Genomic DNA, 19005 nt, shown 5'->3' with positions numbered 1-19005 from the left:
AGATGACAACAAATGAGGCTTTTCGCACGGGTCTCCTTCGCCGCTCGTGCGACGGGTGGTGAAAGCCACACGGGAATGAAAGCCTCTCACAGCCTTGCGATCAATGCAGCGACCATAATTCGTGTTTGGATAAATACAGTATCTACGTACTGGGCGACATTCTTTGCGCCGAAGACGGCTCCATCACAATGCTTGTCAATTTGCACCCCAGCCATACATCCTACCCTCACGTCAATTTCAGACCAGCGTTGTCCATCAGCAGCTCAACCAACGGCTGCCAATCCGTGTCATTTCCATTATTGATGCTTTTGAAGAATGCTCCAGCAGCGGCTTCCAGCTGCCCCGTATTCAGAAAGCTAAAAGCAAGGAGATGTTGTGCTTCTCGTTTTGTCCTGTCGTTGCGGAGGGCTGGCGTGACGCATTCAATGACGGAGTGGTAGTCGCGGGTTTTGTAGTAGCCTCGTGCGGCATAGAGCCAGCCTAGGGCATCTGAACTCAATGGGACAAGGAAGATGTGTGAGACTGCGAAATCGGATGAAGGCAAGTACGATCGTGGGCGCTCACCTTTCGGACAGAAACCTATGCTCTGCGTCATTATTTCACGGACAGATTTGCGTTGGTCGGCCATTTTGGAAGGATGTAGACTGACACTGATCAGGCTGCGCTGAACGAATCTAACACCACGATCCCAGAGCCTCGTCGAGTATCGAAGTGTGCGATATGCATGTTCAGGACGCGTCAGTGTGCTTACGAGAGACAGGGTCAAGGGGAGGCCGTCGAGCCCAAAGCCTCCCTACAGGCATTCAGCGATAACGAAGCCAGACGCAATATTTGATAACGAACGACTGGCGTCGGCATTTGGAGAGCGCAGTGCAGAAAACAAAGAGGCCTTCGGGACGATATTTCGGGATAGCGTCAACTTCCTCGTGATCGGTGACTTCGTGCCGAGGGCTTTCACATGATGGAGGCCGTTGCATTTCCCACGCCGCCGGAGCCCACGGCGCCAGAAGCAGCTTCCAAAACGCTCGTCGAGAGCCCATCGGCAGCCGATACTTCGCCGAGTGATTACATGGGACCCACGGAGAATGGGAAGGACGAAGAAGATGGAAGCCCAACGGATGCGACGGAAGCGCAGAGCGGGATTTCTGTGGAGGGAGGGGACGGGATTGCCCAGGGAAAAGTAGCAGCAGAGGACCTCGTCAGCGTAAGCGACGGTGTCCCAGCGGTTACTCGGAAATCGCCTGCGCCTGCGGAACTGGGCACGCCCAGAAGCCCTGCAAAAGGTAGGTCGCCCTACTGGAGGGTTGAAAGCCGAAGGCCATTGTTGCCATTGTTGCTCACGTCTTTGCCTAATGGATAGATACGCAAAATGGAGTTACAGAGAAGGCCAAGGTTTCCACGTCCAAAGCTGTTTCGTCTACTGGTGGCCCAGTCTTCAAACCACGAACTACGAGTCTCCATCCCAGCATCAGTGCTACGCAGCCGTCGTCTCCAGTGAACCCAACGCCAGAAACGAATACGTGGAGTACATTTCTGAAGTCTCATGCCACGATGTTGGGGATATCATATCCGTTTGCTCAAGACGACGATGAGTCTGGAACTGTCTCCGGTCAGAATGGCACAGATCGCCCGTCTCGACACATCGTGCAGGGAGCACATCGGCCATCCCGACCTGATGCCCTCCTATCCAACTTGGATCCAGAATCCGCCGAGTTTCTTCTAGCCAGGTTGGACATCGAGAACCAAGCTCTTGCGCTGAACCCCAAAACCATATACGTGGAAGACGGAAACGTCCGCGGCTATCAACCAACGCTTTCCGCTCTAACAACAGAGCTAAACTCCTACTCAACAACAGCACCGGGCGACATGGACAAAGGGGACACGGAGTTCTGGAACTCCATCGTGGAGGGCTACGGCACAATCGTGCATAAAATCCCGCACCTGCTCACAGCGCGAATCCGCGGTGGAATCCCACCGCATCTCCGCGCAAAAATCTGGACTACCATGTCCGGAGCGCAAGTCGAGCACTTTGAATCACTGTATCCTCTCCTGCTCAAGGAGGAGAGCCCTTACGAGAGGATAATACGGCGGGATATCCCGAGGACGTATCCGAGGCTGGATATGTTCAAGGAAGATGGTGGAGAAGGGCAGGAAAAACTGTTTCGCTTGTTGAAGGGATATAGTATCTACGACAGCGAAGTGGGCTATTGTCAAGGGCTGAGTTTCGTGGTTGGGCCACTATTGTTGCAAAACGTGAGTGCACTCCACTGTCAGTAGCTATGTCTCTCATCTCTTCTGTATCACCGTCTGCGGAGCTTAACCCTGTTCCGCATCGATAGATGTCTGAAGTCGAGGCATTTGCAGTTCTCGTACGACTCATGGAGGACAAGAAACCAACCACGTCCAGATCACCACCAGACTCTCATCGAGTCTATGGCCTGCGCACGCTCTTCGAACCCGCCATGTCCGGTCTGCACAAAGTCCTTTTCCAGCACACCGAGCTCGTCCGCGAGCATCTCCCAAAGCTCCACGCGCATTTCCAAACCTGCGGCATCACGGCCGCAATGTACGCCTCCCAATGGTTCCTCACCCTCTACACCTACAATTTCCCTCTCTCATTCGTCTTCCGCATTTTCGACATCATCTTCGCCGAAGGAGCGATCGAAACAATGCTACGCTTCAGCATCGCGATATTGAAGAAGAACGAGCCGCTATTGCTGAAAGAGGAGGAGTTTGAGAATGTTTTGGATGTGTTGAAGGGCGACCGGTTGTTTGCGGCGTATAATAATGACGCCGAGGCGGTGGTGCAGGATATGCAGGATGTGCAGGATCTTGTGAGCGCAAGCATACTGGTGGAGCTGAGCAGCAGGTGAGAGATTCAATGAAAGCAAAACGTAGTTTGATGCAGTCTAACGATTTTGTGGAACTAGGTTCACAGCCGACCAAGACTCCCGCGCAAAAACAGTCACCGAAACCGAGCTCCTCGGCCTTCAAGCCCTGATCAAACAGCTCAGAGCCGACAACACCCGCCTCCACCAAAACGTGACGCAAACCCAGCAAGAAAAGGCAAAAATGCAATCGGATATGAGGGAGCTTCGCCGCAAACTCGAGGAAACCGACCGCGATCTTATGGAGAAGGATAATGAGTGCCGGCAGCTGAAAGGCCGGTTGGCGAAGCTGGTTTCTTCTTCCGGCGATCCGCAAACGTCTACGGGCACTGTAAATGACGGCGTGCTATGATAGCTCTAGCATAACATTTTTCTGGAATCTTCCTCAATGTATATACATTCCACCTTCGTTCGCGAATATATTACAAAACCTTGCGGTATGCCGAATATACGCCTGCCGAATTTGCTTAAGTCTACGCCGTTGTAACTGAGACCTCCAGAGAAACCGGCGGCCTCTTCTCCTGCGCCTGATACAAACTCCTCACAGACACGCATACCACATCCCCCTTCAGCTCCTCCCACGCCCTAAAATTAACGACATTCCTCCCAGGGATCGCCACAAACCCGTTCCTATCAAACCGACCCTCCTCATCCTCGATCTCCAGCCAAACGAACGGGGCCGGGTGGTCCACGGTGATGGATAGTTCCACCAGCCCGTTTCTGAGGGCTTTACACTCTGGGGCGCTGAACCGTAGGTTGGGGTTGGGGAGGGTGACGTGGGTGAAGGAGGTGGGGAAGTAGACTGCGGTTGTTGAGGTCTCGTAATGCGTCAGTGAGAAGTGAAGGAACCCGGAGTCGGCGGTGGAATTGGGTGCGATGGTTGTGATGAGATCCTCGACGTTTGCGTATGCGGCGACACGGGAACTGCTCTGCGGGTCTACTTTCACCGTCATCTCGATCCGGTGTATCTCATCCGCCGTCGTCGACATCCACGGCCGGAACTCCACCACCAACCGCCCCTCCACCCGCTCCAATAAATCATTCACCACCCAAACCTCAACCCTTCCGTTCTCCGCAGTATTCTCATAAACCGACACGAGCACCCTCTCGAAAAACTCCTTGGCAAAAAAATGCAGCATCTTCCACGTCCCCCCATATTCGATCCCCGCCCACGTGGGGGCTTGCCAGATATCGTTGCATTGCCAGTACAGGGCGCCCATGCAGTTGGCGGGGAGACTGGTGAGGCGGCGGTAGTGTTCTGTTTGGGCTTTCATGCAGATTGCCTTGGGAGGAGGTGGGTAGTATTAGTGAAGAGACATTCGAGAGTGAGGGGAGGGGGGAACGGTTACTTACTTGGACGCATTGGGAGAGGTAGCAGAAGTGGTCGAATTCGAGGACGGAGACGGAGGTGCCGGAGCCCGAGAAGGGGCGTTTGAAGTGGTAATCCATCTACAAAAGCCAAAATGTCAGCGCTTGCCCAACCTACCATGGGCGTCTATCACGGCTACATACCTGCAAGATAATCTCCTCCTGTCCCTTCGGATGATGATTTCTCAAAACCATCAAAGGCGACAACGGGTGCCAGTCGGCCTCGGTCGTCACTTTCCGAAATGTAGCGAACGACGGAAGGGCTTGAAATCCATACTCTGTGCGCATTACCAACGTCAGTGATCATTTCCTCGCGGCACAGCTTAGGACGACGCTACGCACCTGAAGCAAACCGCGGCTTCCGCATCCGACTCACATCGGTGCCGTCGTCCTTGTAATTGTAGTAATGGACGTCACCGAATGCGTCGGGGTTGCCGTTGTCGGCTAGGAAGCGTTCTGTGAAGGGGTCTTCTGAGATGATTCCGTTGTATGGAGAACTTTGTGCGGATGATCAATGTCAGATTGATGTGAAGGTTTGATGTATGCGACGGGTAGTGAGATACCTGGAGATGAATGGGCGTGTCGGGTCGATCTGCTTTACGGTCGGCATGATGGTTTCGTGGTACAGGCGGTGATAATCGATCTGTTCCCCAGCGTCCATTAGGACTGCTCCCATATAGTTGTCACGCGCTAAACCTACCGTATACACAAACTTGTTTTTCTTGATCGGTTCATACCACCCTGTAATCAGCGCCTCCTCATTCTCTGCGGCCAGCGTGAGTTATCACAATCAACTTAACGACAGAAAGTCAAGGAGGGACGTACCATTATTCCCACTCCAAAGTACAATACACGGATGCGCCATCAACCTCCTGACCTGATACCCCGCTTCCTCCCTCACATTCTCCAAAAACGCCTTATCAACCGGATACATTGCACAGGCAAACATAAACTCCTGCCAAACCATCAACCCCATCTCATCACAGATCTCATAAAACGCGTCCTGCTGGTAAATCCCCCCGCCCCACACTCGGACCATGTTCATGTTGGCTTCGACGCAGCTCTGGAGGAGGCGTCGGAGGAGGGTGGTTGTTACGCGGGATTCGAAGGCGTCGGCGGGGATCCAGTTTGTGCCTTTGGAGAATATGGGGATAGAGTTGATGCGGAAGTAGAAACTGAGGCCTTCTTGAGAGGGGTAGGGCTGTTGCACCAGCTCTACGGTTCTGAACCCGATCTTTTTGTGGACTTCGTCTTCGGTGTTGCCGTTTGAGGATTTGAGTGAGATGCGCAGGTCGTACAGTTTCTGGGCGCCGTACCCTGCTGGCCACCTGTCGCGACGTCGTTAATGGCGGAAGTGCACGAAACTCCCCAATCTTCTTCCAGGCAAAGTGTTACCAGAGAGTTACAGCGCTTGCCGGAACCTTGTAATGCAATTCGACAGTATCCGCGTCCCTAATAGCGCGACTGTTGGGTAAATGCTCGCATCCTCTCGCAAAACGAAGCCCATACTGAGTTTCCGCCACACGTTCGAGGTTCTCCAATCCATCGACATGCACATCCACGACAATCGTCGATCCGCTCAAGGCCGTCCGGTAATCCACCTTCACCTGGAGGCGAATTCAATATGCGCACTTCTTCCTTTCATGGTATGTACCGCCTACTTTGATGCCAAAGTCCTTTCCGGCCGGAAAAATGTCTACGGCCGCGTCGGTGATCCATAACGCGGTTTGATCGAGGTATACAAGTTTTGCGGACTTCCAGATTCCTTGATTGGAGGAGATAAGAGCTTTCGCGCATCATCTCGTAGTCAAACTGCACGATAGAATATACCACATGGCAGAAAGCACGGTCCCCAGTCCCACTAGCGAGTGATCGGAAGCGAAATGAGCACTAGAAATTCCTCTCTTCCCCACTGTGACCCAGAAACGTACGCCGAATGAACATTGCTCTTTCCGGACAAAGTTGCGATTTCTCTCTCCATTCTGAGTTGGGTCAAAGCCGTCCGGTACTGCAACGGTCATCAGATGAAGCATTCTGCATCACAATCGGCCCGACTTCGGGGATTCAAACCTTGGTAGGGGTACGCCTTTGCTGTTGTGGTCTGGGAACAAAGTCATGATGCCGGTGAGTCGAAGCAGAAGTGATTTGGTGTGCTTTTGCAAACATCGGACTGACAGCAGTTTTCGCAGCACTCGCAAAGGTCACCGATAAAGTATTGATGGCGCCCGCATCTTCGAGGATCAACCTCCGAATGTCAAATATGAACCTCCGAAATTGGTTCTCCGTTTTGCCAACTACTTTCCCATTCAGCGAGATGGTGGCGATGGTGTCAAGCCCATCGAAGACGAGATAAATATGTTGAGAAGAGAGGTTGCTGGGGAAGTCTGTGGAATATGTCCAGTCCTCCATGCCAATCCAGCGAAGCCTATCAAAGAAAAACGGTATGCCTCTGAACCTTTCAATGGCACCGTCAAAGTCGAAGGACACCCACGTTTGGTATGCATCTCGATGATATGGATCGCCCTGGATGTGCCCGCTTCGCATCAAATCCGTGTGGATTTCTCCTTGAAAGGGGTCGGAACAAAGCTCAACCTCAATAAGTGCCGTTTCCATGATAACCCATACCTGGCACGTTTGCTGGGATGTCAATCTTTCCGTCCGCATTCCGAACTCGCCATTTCCGAAGCGTGAGATCCAAAATCGGCGGCATTTTTGGAATCTAAAAAGCCTTCTGAGAGCTAGGTGAGAATGAAGTGATATTCAAAGGGACAACTCCCCAAGCTAATGGCTCCATCCGATGCGGGCGTGGACAAGAGCCCGAACTTGTTGAGCTTCTTGTCCGATTTGTGCAGACATGGAAGTGAAAGTGAATGAGAGAAGTTAGAACGCGTCGGTGACATCAGCGCCCATCCACTCCGGCTTCTCCCGGGCCCCGCCTCCTGGGAACTGGAAACGCTTTTACCGCCGGTTCTTGTCTGAGAACTTGAAACCGGTGGTTACCATCATCAAAAGATTTGTTGAAAGTTTGATTCCTTTTTGGATTCACATGGGGCCGGTTCGTGGGTGTGCTCAAATGTTGTGGGAGCAACAGGCAAGCGGCCTCGAGTTCCATTCCAGGCAAGGGTCCAACCGGCTTGACTAAGCTCCAATTGGCAATTACCCTCGCCAAGAGCAGCGACGAAATCGAAACTTCGAAGCAACCCAGTGGTGAAAAGTTACCTAGAACGGGTACTTACTGTACATTCTCTGAGAGGGAACACACAAGTCGATCTCGCCAAGAAAAGCCCCGCCGACGCGAACTCACATTCCTATCCGGTTCGCCGTGGGAAATCCTCTTGCCTGCACCACCATGCTTTCCGGTGAAGTCACCTCGGTTTACAACAATATGTCAGAAGCAGCTGCTGCCGCAGAGTCCGACACGCTGCTTTCCACCTTCCAGGGGTTGGTAAATGGAACAAAGCTACCTTCAGCGGCGCCCGCGAAAAGCACCGCGGCAGTGTTGAAGTCCATTGCGACCTTCAAGTACACAATCGATCACGACAAGCTTACCGTAAGTTGCATGTCTTCCCTTCCAAGTAGCATATTGATCCCCCCCTCATACTCCTCTATGCACTCAGGCAGGGGTCTCGGCCGTAGTTGTGCGCATTTCTTCCCAACCTGGAATGTGAAGGAGGATGTTGTCTTGAAGCAGTTTACAGCTGGCATCACGAACAAATTGTTTCGCGCCACTCACAAGCCTTCAGGGCACGCAGTACTGGTGCGGACGTACGGAAAAGGGTCCGATATCCTCATAGATCGGAACCAGGAGTTGGTGGTATGTGCGAGGAAGAGTGTCTAGAAACCCGGCCTTGAGAAGACATCAGTTCTGATGGCGTGATCTTTCCCTACATCAGAACATGCAAGCATTATCGAAACTGGGTTTATGTCCTCCACTATACGGGAGATTCGATAACGGCCTAGTGTATGGGTTCATAGCTGGAACTCCCTTTTCTGGCGAAGGTATGACGACAGTACAGTGGAATATCACTCTTGGACACCTCTGACGACGCTTCCAACATGCTGGGTCTTCTTATAGACATGAGTGATGCGCACAAGTCCATACTCGTGGCCAAACGGTTAGCAGAATGGCATGGCGTAGCTCTCCCAGGGTCCACACTCGAACCACAGCTGTTTCCCACCATGTTCCGCTGGCTGGTCCAAGGTATTGTCCAGTCAACCTTTGAACCGATCGTGGCGACGTTGGAAACTGACATGTCTTGCCGCGCAGTTCCAAAATCGTACACCAATAAGGCGGCAGACGCCAAGTTCAGAGCCAATCTGAGTGTAGATAAGTTGAGGCAGAGATTGCTAGACTTGCAGAGTGCCCTTCAGGCCCTGGGTAGTCCGGTTACTTTTTGTCACAATGACTTGCTTTCTGGCAACATCGTCTATAGCGAAGCTAAGGGTACGCGGTTTTTAACGAGTGGCGTACCGTATTGGCGTTGACCTGGTGTGACTTGGTTTTGTAGATACCGTCTCCTTCATCGATTACGAATACGGCTCGATATCGTACAGAGGCTTCGACATCGGGAACCATTTCTGCGAGTATGCAGGTAGGCAGCCCATCACGCGGCTCTACCAGAATCACTGCTCCGATCTCACCACCCAACTTCGCGCACAACAATAGGTTTCGATTGCAAATGGGAGCTCTACCCGACGAAACCCGCTCAACTCCCCTGGCTCCGAACATACCTTGAATCCTACACAAAGCGTGCCGTCATGGACGCTGAGGTTGAGAATCTCTACAAGGAAGTCACCAAGTTCTCGCTGGCGGCTCACTTCTTTTGGGCGATGTACGTAAATCTGCGTTTCCTTCTACTCCCTACGCTTCGGCGTTTCTAACGACCTTTTCTTTTATAGTTGGGCCCTCGTCCAAGCAGAAATCAGCGACCTCGACTTCGACTACCTAGACTACGCCATCACGCGTCTCAACTACATGGAATCGGTGTGGGACGAATATCTCGCTCTATGAGCGACACAGCTTGTGGCTGCCGTCCCTATCTCGCATTAATCCTTATTTTACGGACCCTTTTTTTTTGGACACTCTCAGTCTGGATACATCCAGCCTTTCTATCTATCGTGTAGTCCCCCAATCATATAGACGCGCATCCATATACATATAGAACTTCTTCCTGAATCACTTAAAATTTCGAAACTCGAACATCCATCAAGACGACGAATGGCTGCCCCGCTCTGGAATGGCGCTTGAACTTTTTGTTTGTTGATCCATGGCTGCTGCCCCTAAATCACTGCATCCAGAGGGGCATTACTTGGGCATCGGAGCGTTGCACCCCGGTTCACCGCGCTAGCCCAGACCTTCTTCCGGCGAAACCCCCTTATGAAAAACGAGCAGAGGCTCGTGAACGGAGCGATGTGTATAGTAAGTACCATATCCTAGGTTCGAAGCGACATTTCCGGCGGTCCTGCCAACAATGTTTGACCATCGGCTCTATCAGAGGTGGGTGGGTGTTCTCAAGTCCTAATGAAACCGCCATAAAGAATCCATGTCCAAGTAGGACGGCGTTTCGACGCTAGCCATGCTATGATATTATCGACTAGAAATTACCAGAGTCATCTGAGTATGGAAAAAGTATGGTCACTCTGAAAATGCTGACCAACGTTCGCCCATTGCCTGCTGACATGCTAAGGTTGGGGCGGTGTCTTTCGGGCGGTGTGACATTTTTTCGGGGTCCAGGCGACTCGCTGTCGAACCCTGTCAACGGAAAAAGGGCGGCTTTTTGTTTGTCTTTGCTACATAAGCAAACGCGTGCTTATGTGATGGCAAACTCCGCATAGGTGATGCAACTGACACTTTTTCAAAACCCCCCATTCCCGATCCCCTTCTGCGAGCAACATCGAGATGCACTCAACTTGCACATTCTACCGTTTGGAGTTTGTCCAGTAGCTTTCGTGGTTCTTCTCATCTACTTTGGAGATATACTTCAGTCGCTTCGATCTCTTCGTTGGCTGTTACCTGATCCAGTTCAAGTCCGCAAGTGGTGTGACAACGGTATGGAAAGGAAGTTCATGGTCGGCAGAAACCTGTCCATCCGGGCCAGAAATACGGGCGGGTGCAATCCTCCCTCTTGGCTCGTCCTGTTCCTGATATTTTCTCTCTTAGCCCCTCACAACTTCCAGAGCACCCCTCTACTTCGGAACACCAAGAATCTCACACAAACCGGTGAGCCCGACCGAGCCTTCCGCATCGACCCACGCTTTCAACGGCACCCCCAACCCCAAACGAGAAAACATGATTTCCGGGCCAGTTCAACTCGCCGGTTTCGACACGGAGGATGCTTTCACCTACACCACGGACGACTTCCCACTCCAGCCTCTGCAGCCTTCACCCATCGCTCCGTCTCGTTCAGCGGCGCCCGCGGCCGAGGGCGAGCACAGACGCCAGTTTCATCACCCCTACAAGCGGCCTCGTCAGACCGCGACCGCTACCGTCGCTGCTTCCCCCAACGTCAACGTCGCTGCTCCAGGCACGCAGCCGCTAACAAGCCTGCAGCGCAAGGCCCGCCGCCCACGTCAGCCCGTCAGTCATCGGAAGCCGGCACAGGCTACGGAGGGCGAGACGGAGATTGCGGCGAAGCGGTTGAAGAACTTGGAGGCGGTTATCAGGGAGCATCTGGGAACTGGCAAGTTCTTCTTAGTTGGTGAGTCTCTTCGTCGTCGCCCCATTTCTTTCTCATCGTCGGTTACGGTTTGTTAAATGTAGACTTTTTTGTCGTAGCTGCTGCGTTGAGACAGATTGATGAGGAGAAGCTTTATGGTGAGTTCATGGCTCGTAGTTATGTCTCCATCGGCATACGTGGACTCATTTCGATGCATTGTTTGTGTTCAGGGCCCGTTTTCAAAACCATTTACACATACGCAAAAGAAAACTTCTCATTCAGCCGTCGCACCACCAACACCTATCTGTGCTCTGCGTATGTTCACCTTCACCTGTCCAACACTCAGACGGCGAGTCATAGTGCTCATCTTCCGTCTGCTTCCAATTCACAGGAGTGTCTACGAATCGTTGGTCGAGGATCCGAACCTGCCCGTGCCGGTGAACATCTCCCACATTCGGTCTTTGCACAAGTTCCCGGCCGATGTGAGGCGGTTCATCTGGAAACGGGTGTGCGAATCGGGGCATACTATTACCGAGGAGCACGTTGTTGCCATGACTGTCAAATATGGTACGTCTCAGGAAATCCGGTCATCGAGGGTCTTATCTACGTATCAACGCCATGAGCGATTCTCATTCGATTGCTCTCAGAAACCGGAATCTCGTTCTCGGACCTCAACAATGAACTGTACACCCCAAAAGACATTATAACGGCAGCCAAGCAAGTGATCAACAAGGTGGTCTTCGACCTGGACCCCGCGTCCTGCGAGTTCGCCAATGACAAGATCCACGAGCACAAGATCGCTCGGCAGTTCTTTGACGAAAACGCCGACGGCCTCCTCCAACCATGGACCGGCGATGTCTGGTTGTCGCCGCCCGTCGGGCACGACACCGACGGGACCAGTCAGCAAAGTCGCTGGTTCTGCGCGGCGGAGCAGAAGTATCGCTTGGGAGAGATTTCGTCGGCGATGGTGCTGCTGAAGGTGGATTTTGGGACCGCGTGGTTTCAGAAGGTGCTGCAGTACCCGCACTGCTTCTTTTTCAACAAGCTTTGCTTCTCAACACCTACTGGACGGGAGAAGTGTGTACAGGATGAAAGCCACGTACTTGTCTACCTGTAAGTTACGAGGGACTACCCCAACGGATGGTGACATTCACACAAACTGACGTCGCACTTTTTCTCATAGGGGACCAAATGCCGACCTCTTTTGCACTCAATTCCTCGACTTCGGCAACATTCCCGGATGGAATTCTTGGCCATTTAAAGGCAAAGACACCAAAGACAACATCTTGCGCGATCTGCTCGTCGATGAGCCAGCCACCGAAGCTCCAAGTGCCCCATGTACACCAGAAATCCCCACAGCCTCCTTCCTCGGTTCACAAACATCGGCATCGCCCGTCGACGAGCTCACACGGCTGATGAACGTGGGACCCGAAGGCGTATGCGAGTCTTCCGAAAGCGATTCCGACCAGCAATTCAACGGCTTCCTCCAGAACTTTGTAAACAACCAGTTTGCCATGACAGGCGCCGACGGTCACCTCGCTGTGCACGACCACCATTCCATGGCACATGAAGTCACGGGGGTCACCACGCAGCAATCTGCCGCTAATGCGGCTGCTTTCGCGGGTCTGCAAATGGGCTTGGGGTTTGGAGACCCACAAACAAACAAATACCATAATATGTCATACGAGCTGGATATGGGGATGGGTCTGATATCAAGCCGCCACGCAGGCGATCTCGTCTATCCATCGACTACGCACCACGACGATCAGCACTCGACACATGCCCATCCGGACGAGCTTCTGTTCAGTGTGCCCCACGACTTTCACAATGCGACCAACAGCAACCGTCATTCAGATGATCTTGTTTTCGCAAACCACAATACGGATGCATCACATGCGGCGCTGGCTAACGCTTTCGCAAGCAGCCTTGTGGCAACACTTTGACGATAGAGGACACTCAATTTTGGACGGAACGGGAGGGACAATCGTGATGAAAGCTCCCTGGGGTGGACTACGAGCGTACATTTGTAGATGGGGGATACCTTTACGTAGAACATAATCATGAACCGCAACCAGTTTTGGAGAAACTCGGACGAGGGTTTCAACTTTAATTGTCCTACATTGTATATTACTTGACTTCGCATGAAAACACAAGAAACCTCACCGAAATCCGTGCTTGCCAAACATATGTGCTTTTCCTGCTTCCTTTGTGTGTGGATCGTTTTCCCTTCCTCAAGAGATGTCGCGTCCGAGAAAGCGCATGCGCAGCCTTCGCGCGTGCATCCTGGTTTGCCCTGTTTGCCCTTCGAAAAAAGCCTCGTTTGCGACATTGACGCCATCCTTACATTTCTGTGGTCTTTGCCTCGACGATCTTCACTCCACCATGTTCGTCAAAGGGCTCTCACTATGCGGCAGCGAGGCCATCGCCTGCTTCGGGCGGTTACCCGTCAACAGCGGCACGGCGAGCATTTGCGGTTTCCGTGTGCGAACAAAGTACACACGAGCAGCGAAACCTAGCACCTCCTCCTCTCCTGGGGCTCGTAGGCAGGTATCGGTGGATACATCACGGCAACTGCGGCCGGAACTCAAAAAACCAACTTCCATGTCAAAGTCGACCGCATTGCGGCTCACGAAAGCAGTGGGAATCGGCAGCAGTGGTGGGACGAAAGGTCGTTCAAATTCCAAAGCCCAACCAACCTCTAGCAGCACCAGCACCACTCCCTCCGACCTTGCGGAACCCACGCTAAATTCAAAATATCTACCGGTGTCCTTTGAAGAGCATCTCACACGACTGGACGCGTTCTTGGAGAACCGGCTGGGAATTCGGAGGAACGTCGCTCGGCTGAAGATTTTGAACGGGGAGGTATCGGTACAGGGCAGCACGCATGCACGGTTCGTCGATATCAAACCTCAGGGGATCGTGCATGCAGGGGATGTAGTGGTTGTTGTTATGGGCAGAAAAAAGAAAGCACCCGAGGATATGACCGCGGAGGAAAAGCAGAGCGTTGAGGATGCGATAGAGGTGGGCGAGCATGTGGGTGTATCAGCTGGTGTAGGCGTGGCTGAATGAAGATTGGTTTTACCGTCAGGCCGAGATTCAGAAACTGAGAGCATGGTGAGTACTCTAGCATCCTGTGACGGCATCGGGACGAGTGCTTTGGATCCTGATGCCCACGCAGCGTGCTTTACAGAGACAACGATGTCCTGCTGATCAACAAGCCAGCTGGCCTGGCCGTACAAGGCGGATCGAAAACCTCAATGCATATAGAGAAGCTTCTGGGCGGTACGTTCCGCAGCTCGCCGCGAGAGATTGTGCCGTTTTCATGTGGCTCACCACTGCGTTCCACAGGCCTCCAATTTGACGCCGCTGAACCACCTCGCTTGGTCCACCGTCTCGACAGGGATACCACCGGCGTCCTCCTCCTTGCCCGAACACGGGAGTGCGCCGCGAGGATAAGCAAGTTGTTCAGAGACCGTCATGAGAGTGTGACCAAGTTCTATCAAGCCGTAGTGGTCCTTCCTGTCCCAAAGGATGAATATGGGGATGTGCGACAGGCTGGGTGGGACAGCGGGAAGTCGCCGATACCAGAGGAGGGCCGAATCACCACGGGTATTGCGAGTGTAGGGAAGAACGGGCAGGAGAGGATGACTATCGTGGAGTGGTGTACGTTTGGTCGTGTTCATCGGGAAGGAAGCACAAAACGTTGAATCTTATACATTTGAATCTTATAGACAAGCAAGACGAAGAGCAAGATGACCCTGAGATCAAGAAGGCCGTCACCGACTACAGAGTGCTTGTTTCGGGGAAGAAAGTAGGTCCAGCCATCCATTCCACTTTAGTCTAAGAAGATCATTAGTCTCATGCATAATTATGTAGGCATCGCTCCTTGAGCTCAGGCCTCTCACGGGACGGAAACATCAACTGCGTGTGCACTGTGCTGAGCATCTTAATGGTAAGCTCTCTCGCGGCCACCGCTAATGGGCCCTGCGTGGTTGGTGGCTCATCTGCGTTCTCCTCAGCGCCCGTTCTCGGGGACCCGAAGTATGGCAAAGGTGCTATACACCGGTTACAGGTAGAAACTGGACTCACACGATCTATGATGTTCTGGAACATCCCGCCTGTCTTGTGAGCTGACAGGCGCATTCGTCCCACAGGGCGATTGGGTTCAACGCAAGCATGTCCCGCTGCATTTACACATGCATACCATAGTGTTGAAGGCAAGTGCTCGGTTCTTTCAACAGGTGCCCTTTTGACGGGTCTCATCGTCGTGTCGAGTACTCAACGTCTTGATTATGATTACAGGACTGGTATGGACCACATGCGGACTTAAAAGTGACGGCGCCTTTGCCTCCGTACATGCAAAACAGCATACAGCAATTGGGACTGCGGCAATCGAAGCCGTGAGCATGGTGAGATGAACGGCTCGTGTTTGTCTGCGTGGGTTTCCGAGTTCTATCTTTTTGGGGTGGGGATTGTGAAGGGGCTGCACAAGAGGAAATGGGACTACCGCGGGAAGTGTATGTATCTGTGTATGTAGCTGGCGTAGTGCAACCACCTCGCATCCTTGTGGTGTGTCCACACAATCGTAGTTTGGCGTACTTTTTTGTTCGATATCACTTCTTCGTGATGAAATATGAGATGGACAACGACAACTCAGTTCGCGGAATATAGTCACCAGGGCAGCAATACATAGCAAGATCACTGATGGGCTTGGAATGGGCTGAACCATTGGAAGACCGACATCAGATTTTAGAGAGTCGAGATGCGCAAACTGACGGCACCACGCGCTGTCAAGTTCGTGTTCAGGTGGCTTAAGGCGGCGCACAGCTGACTCCGACGGGGAGCAATGATACAAACAAAAGCCACGCACCCCTTCCATGGTTTGCTGTTTGGAAGCCCGATTATGGAGGTTAGCGCAACCAAAGTCCCACAGTAACACCCGAACCTTCATCCCTCCACCTGCTCACGGTCACTACGCAACCTTTCCAGCCTGGCTTTCTGACATTCGCCTAACCAACGAGAAATATGTCGCTCGCCAGCACACCACGCTCGTCCTCAAGTTTCGCCCACGACAAGCAGGAAGATGAATCTGCACTCATCGCCGAGCGCCTCTTCGAAAAAGCCGACGCGCCACGCAAACCGGCGGAAGGACGGGCAGAGGAAGTTGCAGCCTCGTCCAAGACAACCAACAGCGACTCGATGGAACGGCGGATGCGCATGGCGCGGGTGATGGACAAGCAGCAAAAGCGGATATCGGCGCACATCCAGCAGTTCTGTAAGCTGTCCGTCTCGATCATCGGCACGGATATCGTTTTCGATGTCACGATTAGCCGCACAGAGAAGGTGGAGGGGCTTGCGAGATTGATTGAAGCGGAATATGCGTATAAGTGCTTTTATAAGGGCGCTGGCCAGACGTCGCTGGAGATGGGAGGTGAGGCGGTGCCGTTGCAGATTGGCCAGATGTATAATGCCGGACGGTTGGCGCTGAGGTTCAATGATTTGGTTGGGGATGTACTTGGGTATACGGATCGGGTATCGGTTATCAATGCCTTCGAAGGTTCGCCATAGTTTTGCTTCTCACACCCTTGGGTGAACAGCTTCTCTAAAATCTCATTGGCAAATTAGGGCCGAGCTTGCAGCGCAGTCTTGTACCGCCGGAGGACGACCCCTCGACTGGAACCAATGATATGGTGGAGATATCCTCGCTGACAAAACCGCACTCTCACAGCGAGGATAGCGAAGGCCTCGCCGCTGGCGTCTACCGGCGCGCTACCAGCAGCTCATCGCGCGACCGGGACGCACCGTCCAACGACACCCTAAGCCGCAACCCGAGCGCCTCGCTCGACAACCGCCTGCAACCGTACCTGCGCAACGAAATGGCGTTGCGATACTTTGCAGAGTTCTGTTTCGAGGAATACACGCTTGAGATTTTGCTTTTCTGGATCGACGCGGAGGTGTACCAGGCGTGCGGGGAGGCGCAGCGACGAGGGTTCGCGAAGTATATGTATCTCAATTATGTGGAACGGACGTCGCCGCTGCAGGTTAACTTGACGCCGGATCTGTGCCGGGAGTTGGAGCAGTTGATCAAATCGGGAAAGCTGGATTCTACGACGTTTGATGAGGCGCAGGAGCAGGCGTACGCGATGATCAAGAATCATTCTTTCGTGAAGTTTGAGGGTAGTAAATTACACAGCGAATGCCTTCAGGCGAAGAAAGCAGGTAGGGACGGAGCCACACCATCACATATCATTCTCGAACGGATTGCTGATGAGTCGGTCTTTCTCAGACAACGCTGCCTACCAAAAAGGCCGCCTCACCGAGCCCTTCATACGGCACTTCGCAACCAGCCCGATCGAAGCGCAAGCAATGCTCCCCCTCCTCGAGCGCATGGTGACACCTACCGAAAACGACCGGAAATTGTCGTCCACTTCCCAAAACACCAACATCGGGTTCCGGGAAAACATGCTCGACCGTGTCATCGCGCGCTACCTCCCATATTTCGACCGGTCGATAGAGGGCTATTTCAGTGAAGGGAACCGCAACCGCTGGAGCAGCAAGCAGGCGCGCATGCACAAAGAGAAGAAACTCGCAAAGTTTTTCGGGGAACGTCCGTCGGTTGATCTCGTCCAGCAGCAGATCGCGCTGGCGTCCGCGAATTACCTGCGCGAGGCCATGAAAGGGTTTCCGAACGAGTCGCCGCATGATTTGTTTGGCGCGGCGCAGAGCCCGAACGAGGAGGAGATTACTTATGTGGATTTCCAGCGGCAGATGATACGGAGACGGAAGAAGGAGAAATTGGAGGAGTTCTTTGGGAATCGGTTGCCTGACCGGCAGAAACGGAATCAGAGGTTGATGGTCAGCGGGAAAGCGTTTGGGTCGGGTGACCTGAGTCTAGGTACGAGTTCCGATGACGACAGTAGCGAGGGCGGCAGCTATGAGACACTTCCGCCCGGACCCACCGAGAACGAACTCGACCCGGAAGAGAGGAGGATCCTGCAAAAGCGGACGAAAAAGATCTCGAGGATGCTGGGAGAAGCTATGAACGAGCAGACGATTTCGCAGCGGGTCACGCATGCTGCCAAGTTGCAGTCTTTCAACAGCCAACAGGAGATCCCGCAACTGCCACCCATCACAACGTCCTCATTTTCCTTGGGCGATCCGTATTGGCAACAACCCGCCGATGCGCAGGATTCCGACTCGAAATTTATGCACAAGAAGAGATTGGACAAGATCTCGCAGTTGATGGGCGAACGCATCGGAGTCAGCGATCTGGAAGAAGCGCAGAATCAGGCCAGTGGGGCACCGTCGCTGGCAGGGCCTGGGCCTAATCGTCCGCTGACATCGGAAGAAAAGCGGCAGTTTCAATGGAAGGCGTCGAAGCTGGAACGGGTTCTCGGGCAATTGCCGCCGGTGGAAGCGCTGATGCGGTCGTTACCCGCTGAGCAAAAGACCGAAGTCGCTACATTGCATCGTGGGTTGGTTGGGTTATCATTTTTGGTGAGAAATGCAAATGCCCTCGAGTTGTTGGATACGTTATCGGAGATCACGCAGGGAGGGGCTGATGCGCCGCCGGGGGAGCTTTCGTTCACGGGGTCGTCTGATACGACACCAGATGGGTCCAAGGATCCGAGGAAACGACAGGGACAGGAAAAGCTGAAGAAGCTGCGGAGATTTTTGTAAGTCTGTTTTCTCTTGAATGGCAAAATCCATAGATGCTCACATCCTTCGTCCAGCGGCGACAACGTAACGGTAGAAAAGATCCTGGAGACTCAAATCCTTGCAGATGTCGAACGATCGTTACAGGACTTGCAGACGAGTCCCCACGAGCGAAACCTTTTGCGCGCGGAGGTCGACAGTATACGCTCCGAGCTTCGACGACGGAGCGACGAGTTCAGTGGGGAACTGCAGTGAGACTTGAAACAAATGTACATATACCTGACTGCATGACAGCGAGAACGTGTAAAATATACTCCTTTTTGGAATGGGGTCTGGGGATAGAGACTTCCGTGGACAAAACATTGAGCAATCTCCGGTTGGCCATGGGTGATGTGCCGCGCTTGATGCCAGATTGCACAAGGATCTGCTAGGCTCGA

At 53.0% G+C, this 19005-nt stretch overlaps 7 protein-coding genes across 7 annotated transcripts; 5 read left to right on the top strand and 2 right to left on the bottom strand.

Annotated features, from left to right (window-relative positions):
• Positions 1-226: 226 nt before the first annotated feature.
• Positions 227-628, bottom strand: EV422DRAFT_500683 (uncharacterized protein; the record flags this gene model as incomplete). The annotated part of the gene is made up of 2 exons (XM_053068147.1): positions 227-489; positions 565-628. The coding sequence occupies 2 exons, from the start codon at positions 626-628 to the stop codon at positions 227-229; spliced, it is 327 nt and encodes a 108-aa protein (XP_052921781.1).
• A 67-nt stretch (positions 629-695) lies between these two features.
• EV422DRAFT_591167 (rab-GTPase-TBC domain-containing protein) lies at positions 696-3240 on the top strand (the record flags this gene model as incomplete). Its single annotated transcript, XM_053073531.1, has 4 exons — positions 696-1283; positions 1361-2253; positions 2340-2869; positions 2931-3240. The coding sequence occupies exons 1-4, from the start codon at positions 959-961 to the stop codon at positions 3238-3240; spliced, it is 2058 nt and encodes a 685-aa protein (XP_052921780.1). The 5' UTR covers positions 696-958.
• On the bottom strand, positions 3241-7106 carry EV422DRAFT_544071 (mannosidase, beta A, lysosomal-like protein). Its single transcript, XM_053071367.1, has 16 exons — positions 6882-7106; positions 6748-6820; positions 6432-6681; positions 6327-6357; positions 6188-6264; positions 6087-6117; positions 5918-6021; positions 5766-5863; positions 5652-5708; positions 5082-5584; positions 4957-5021; positions 4820-4899; positions 4599-4753; positions 4401-4534; positions 4242-4337; positions 3241-4171 (listed from the first exon to the last, which is right to left on the bottom strand). The coding sequence occupies exons 1-16, from the start codon at positions 6964-6966 to the stop codon at positions 3362-3364; spliced, it is 2649 nt and encodes an 882-aa protein (XP_052921779.1). The 5' UTR covers positions 6967-7106; the 3' UTR covers positions 3241-3361.
• EV422DRAFT_544054 (kinase-like domain-containing protein) lies at positions 7107-9465 on the top strand. Its single transcript, XM_053071366.1, has 9 exons — positions 7107-7806; positions 7874-7894; positions 7927-8070; positions 8150-8255; positions 8332-8457; positions 8524-8700; positions 8765-8848; positions 8923-9088; positions 9156-9465. Exons 1-9 carry the CDS (start codon positions 7606-7608, stop codon positions 9265-9267), a joined length of 1137 nt encoding a protein of 378 aa, XP_052921778.1. The 5' UTR covers positions 7107-7605; the 3' UTR covers positions 9268-9465.
• A 670-nt stretch (positions 9466-10135) lies between these two features.
• Positions 10136-13154, top strand: EV422DRAFT_544051 (uncharacterized protein). The gene is made up of 7 exons (XM_053071365.1): positions 10136-10305; positions 10417-10954; positions 11032-11070; positions 11143-11227; positions 11304-11479; positions 11560-12025; positions 12096-13154. Exons 2-7 carry the CDS (start codon positions 10546-10548, stop codon positions 12853-12855), a joined length of 1935 nt encoding a protein of 644 aa, XP_052921777.1. The 5' UTR covers positions 10136-10305; positions 10417-10545; the 3' UTR covers positions 12856-13154.
• On the top strand, positions 13155-15751 carry EV422DRAFT_544047 (pseudouridine synthase). The gene is made up of 9 exons (XM_053071364.1): positions 13155-13933; positions 14001-14026; positions 14091-14194; positions 14261-14575; positions 14644-14723; positions 14789-14864; positions 14932-14984; positions 15067-15129; positions 15215-15751. Exons 1-9 carry the CDS (start codon positions 13172-13174, stop codon positions 15314-15316), a joined length of 1581 nt encoding a protein of 526 aa, XP_052921776.1. The 5' UTR covers positions 13155-13171; the 3' UTR covers positions 15317-15751.
• A 17-nt stretch (positions 15752-15768) lies between these two features.
• On the top strand, positions 15769-18951 carry EV422DRAFT_544041 (uncharacterized protein). The gene is made up of 4 exons (XM_053071363.1): positions 15769-16469; positions 16538-17131; positions 17199-18588; positions 18646-18951. Exons 1-4 carry the CDS (start codon positions 15938-15940, stop codon positions 18821-18823), a joined length of 2694 nt encoding a protein of 897 aa, XP_052921775.1. The 5' UTR covers positions 15769-15937; the 3' UTR covers positions 18824-18951.
• The last annotated feature ends 54 nt before the right edge of the window (positions 18952-19005 follow it).

Source organism: Fimicolochytrium jonesii (genome assembly GCF_025526975.1).
Source record: "Fimicolochytrium jonesii strain JEL569 chromosome Unknown EV422scaffold_33, whole genome shotgun sequence".
NCBI classification, from domain to species: Eukaryota; Fungi; Chytridiomycota; class Chytridiomycetes; order Spizellomycetales; family Powellomycetaceae; genus Fimicolochytrium; species Fimicolochytrium jonesii.
This window is presented reverse-complemented; position numbering and strand designations above follow the sequence as displayed.

Excerpts from the sequence above, each read along its gene's own strand:
- EV422DRAFT_544071 (XM_053071367.1), bottom strand. The coding sequence starts at position 6,966 with ATGCCGCCGATTTTGGATCTCACGCTTCGGAAATGGCGAGTTCGGAAT. Across the intron at positions 6,682-6,747 it reads CATCGAGATGCATACCAAAC|GCTTCGCTGGATTGGCATGG; the intron begins GTGGGTGTCCTT and ends TTTCTTTGATAG. Across the intron at positions 6,118-6,187 it reads AAGAGCAATGTTCATTCGGC|TGGGACTGGGGACCGTGCTT; the intron begins GTACGTTTCTGG and ends ATCACTCGCTAG.
- EV422DRAFT_544054 (XM_053071366.1), top strand. The coding sequence starts at position 7,606 with ATGCTTTCCGGTGAAGTCACCTCGGTTTACAACAATATGTCAGAAGCA. Across the intron at positions 8,071-8,149 it reads ATCGGAACCAGGAGTTGGTG|AACATGCAAGCATTATCGAA; the intron begins GTATGTGCGAGG and ends TCCCTACATCAG. Across the intron at positions 8,458-8,523 it reads GTTCCGCTGGCTGGTCCAAG|TTCCAAAATCGTACACCAAT; the intron begins GTATTGTCCAGT and ends CTTGCCGCGCAG.
- EV422DRAFT_544051 (XM_053071365.1), top strand. The coding sequence starts at position 10,546 with ATGATTTCCGGGCCAGTTCAACTCGCCGGTTTCGACACGGAGGATGCT. Across the intron at positions 11,228-11,303 it reads AACACCTATCTGTGCTCTGC|GAGTGTCTACGAATCGTTGG; the intron begins GTATGTTCACCT and ends TCCAATTCACAG. Across the intron at positions 11,480-11,559 it reads TGCCATGACTGTCAAATATG|AAACCGGAATCTCGTTCTCG; the intron begins GTACGTCTCAGG and ends GATTGCTCTCAG.
- EV422DRAFT_544047 (XM_053071364.1), top strand. The coding sequence starts at position 13,172 with ATGCGCAGCCTTCGCGCGTGCATCCTGGTTTGCCCTGTTTGCCCTTCG. Across the intron at positions 13,934-14,000 it reads GCGTTGAGGATGCGATAGAG|GCCGAGATTCAGAAACTGAG; the intron begins GTGGGCGAGCAT and ends TTTTACCGTCAG. Across the intron at positions 14,865-14,931 it reads CTGTGCTGAGCATCTTAATG|CGCCCGTTCTCGGGGACCCG; the intron begins GTAAGCTCTCTC and ends CGTTCTCCTCAG.
- EV422DRAFT_544041 (XM_053071363.1), top strand. The coding sequence starts at position 15,938 with ATGTCGCTCGCCAGCACACCACGCTCGTCCTCAAGTTTCGCCCACGAC. Across the intron at positions 16,470-16,537 it reads GGTTATCAATGCCTTCGAAG|GGCCGAGCTTGCAGCGCAGT; the intron begins GTTCGCCATAGT and ends TTGGCAAATTAG. Across the intron at positions 17,132-17,198 it reads CCTTCAGGCGAAGAAAGCAG|ACAACGCTGCCTACCAAAAA; the intron begins GTAGGGACGGAG and ends GGTCTTTCTCAG.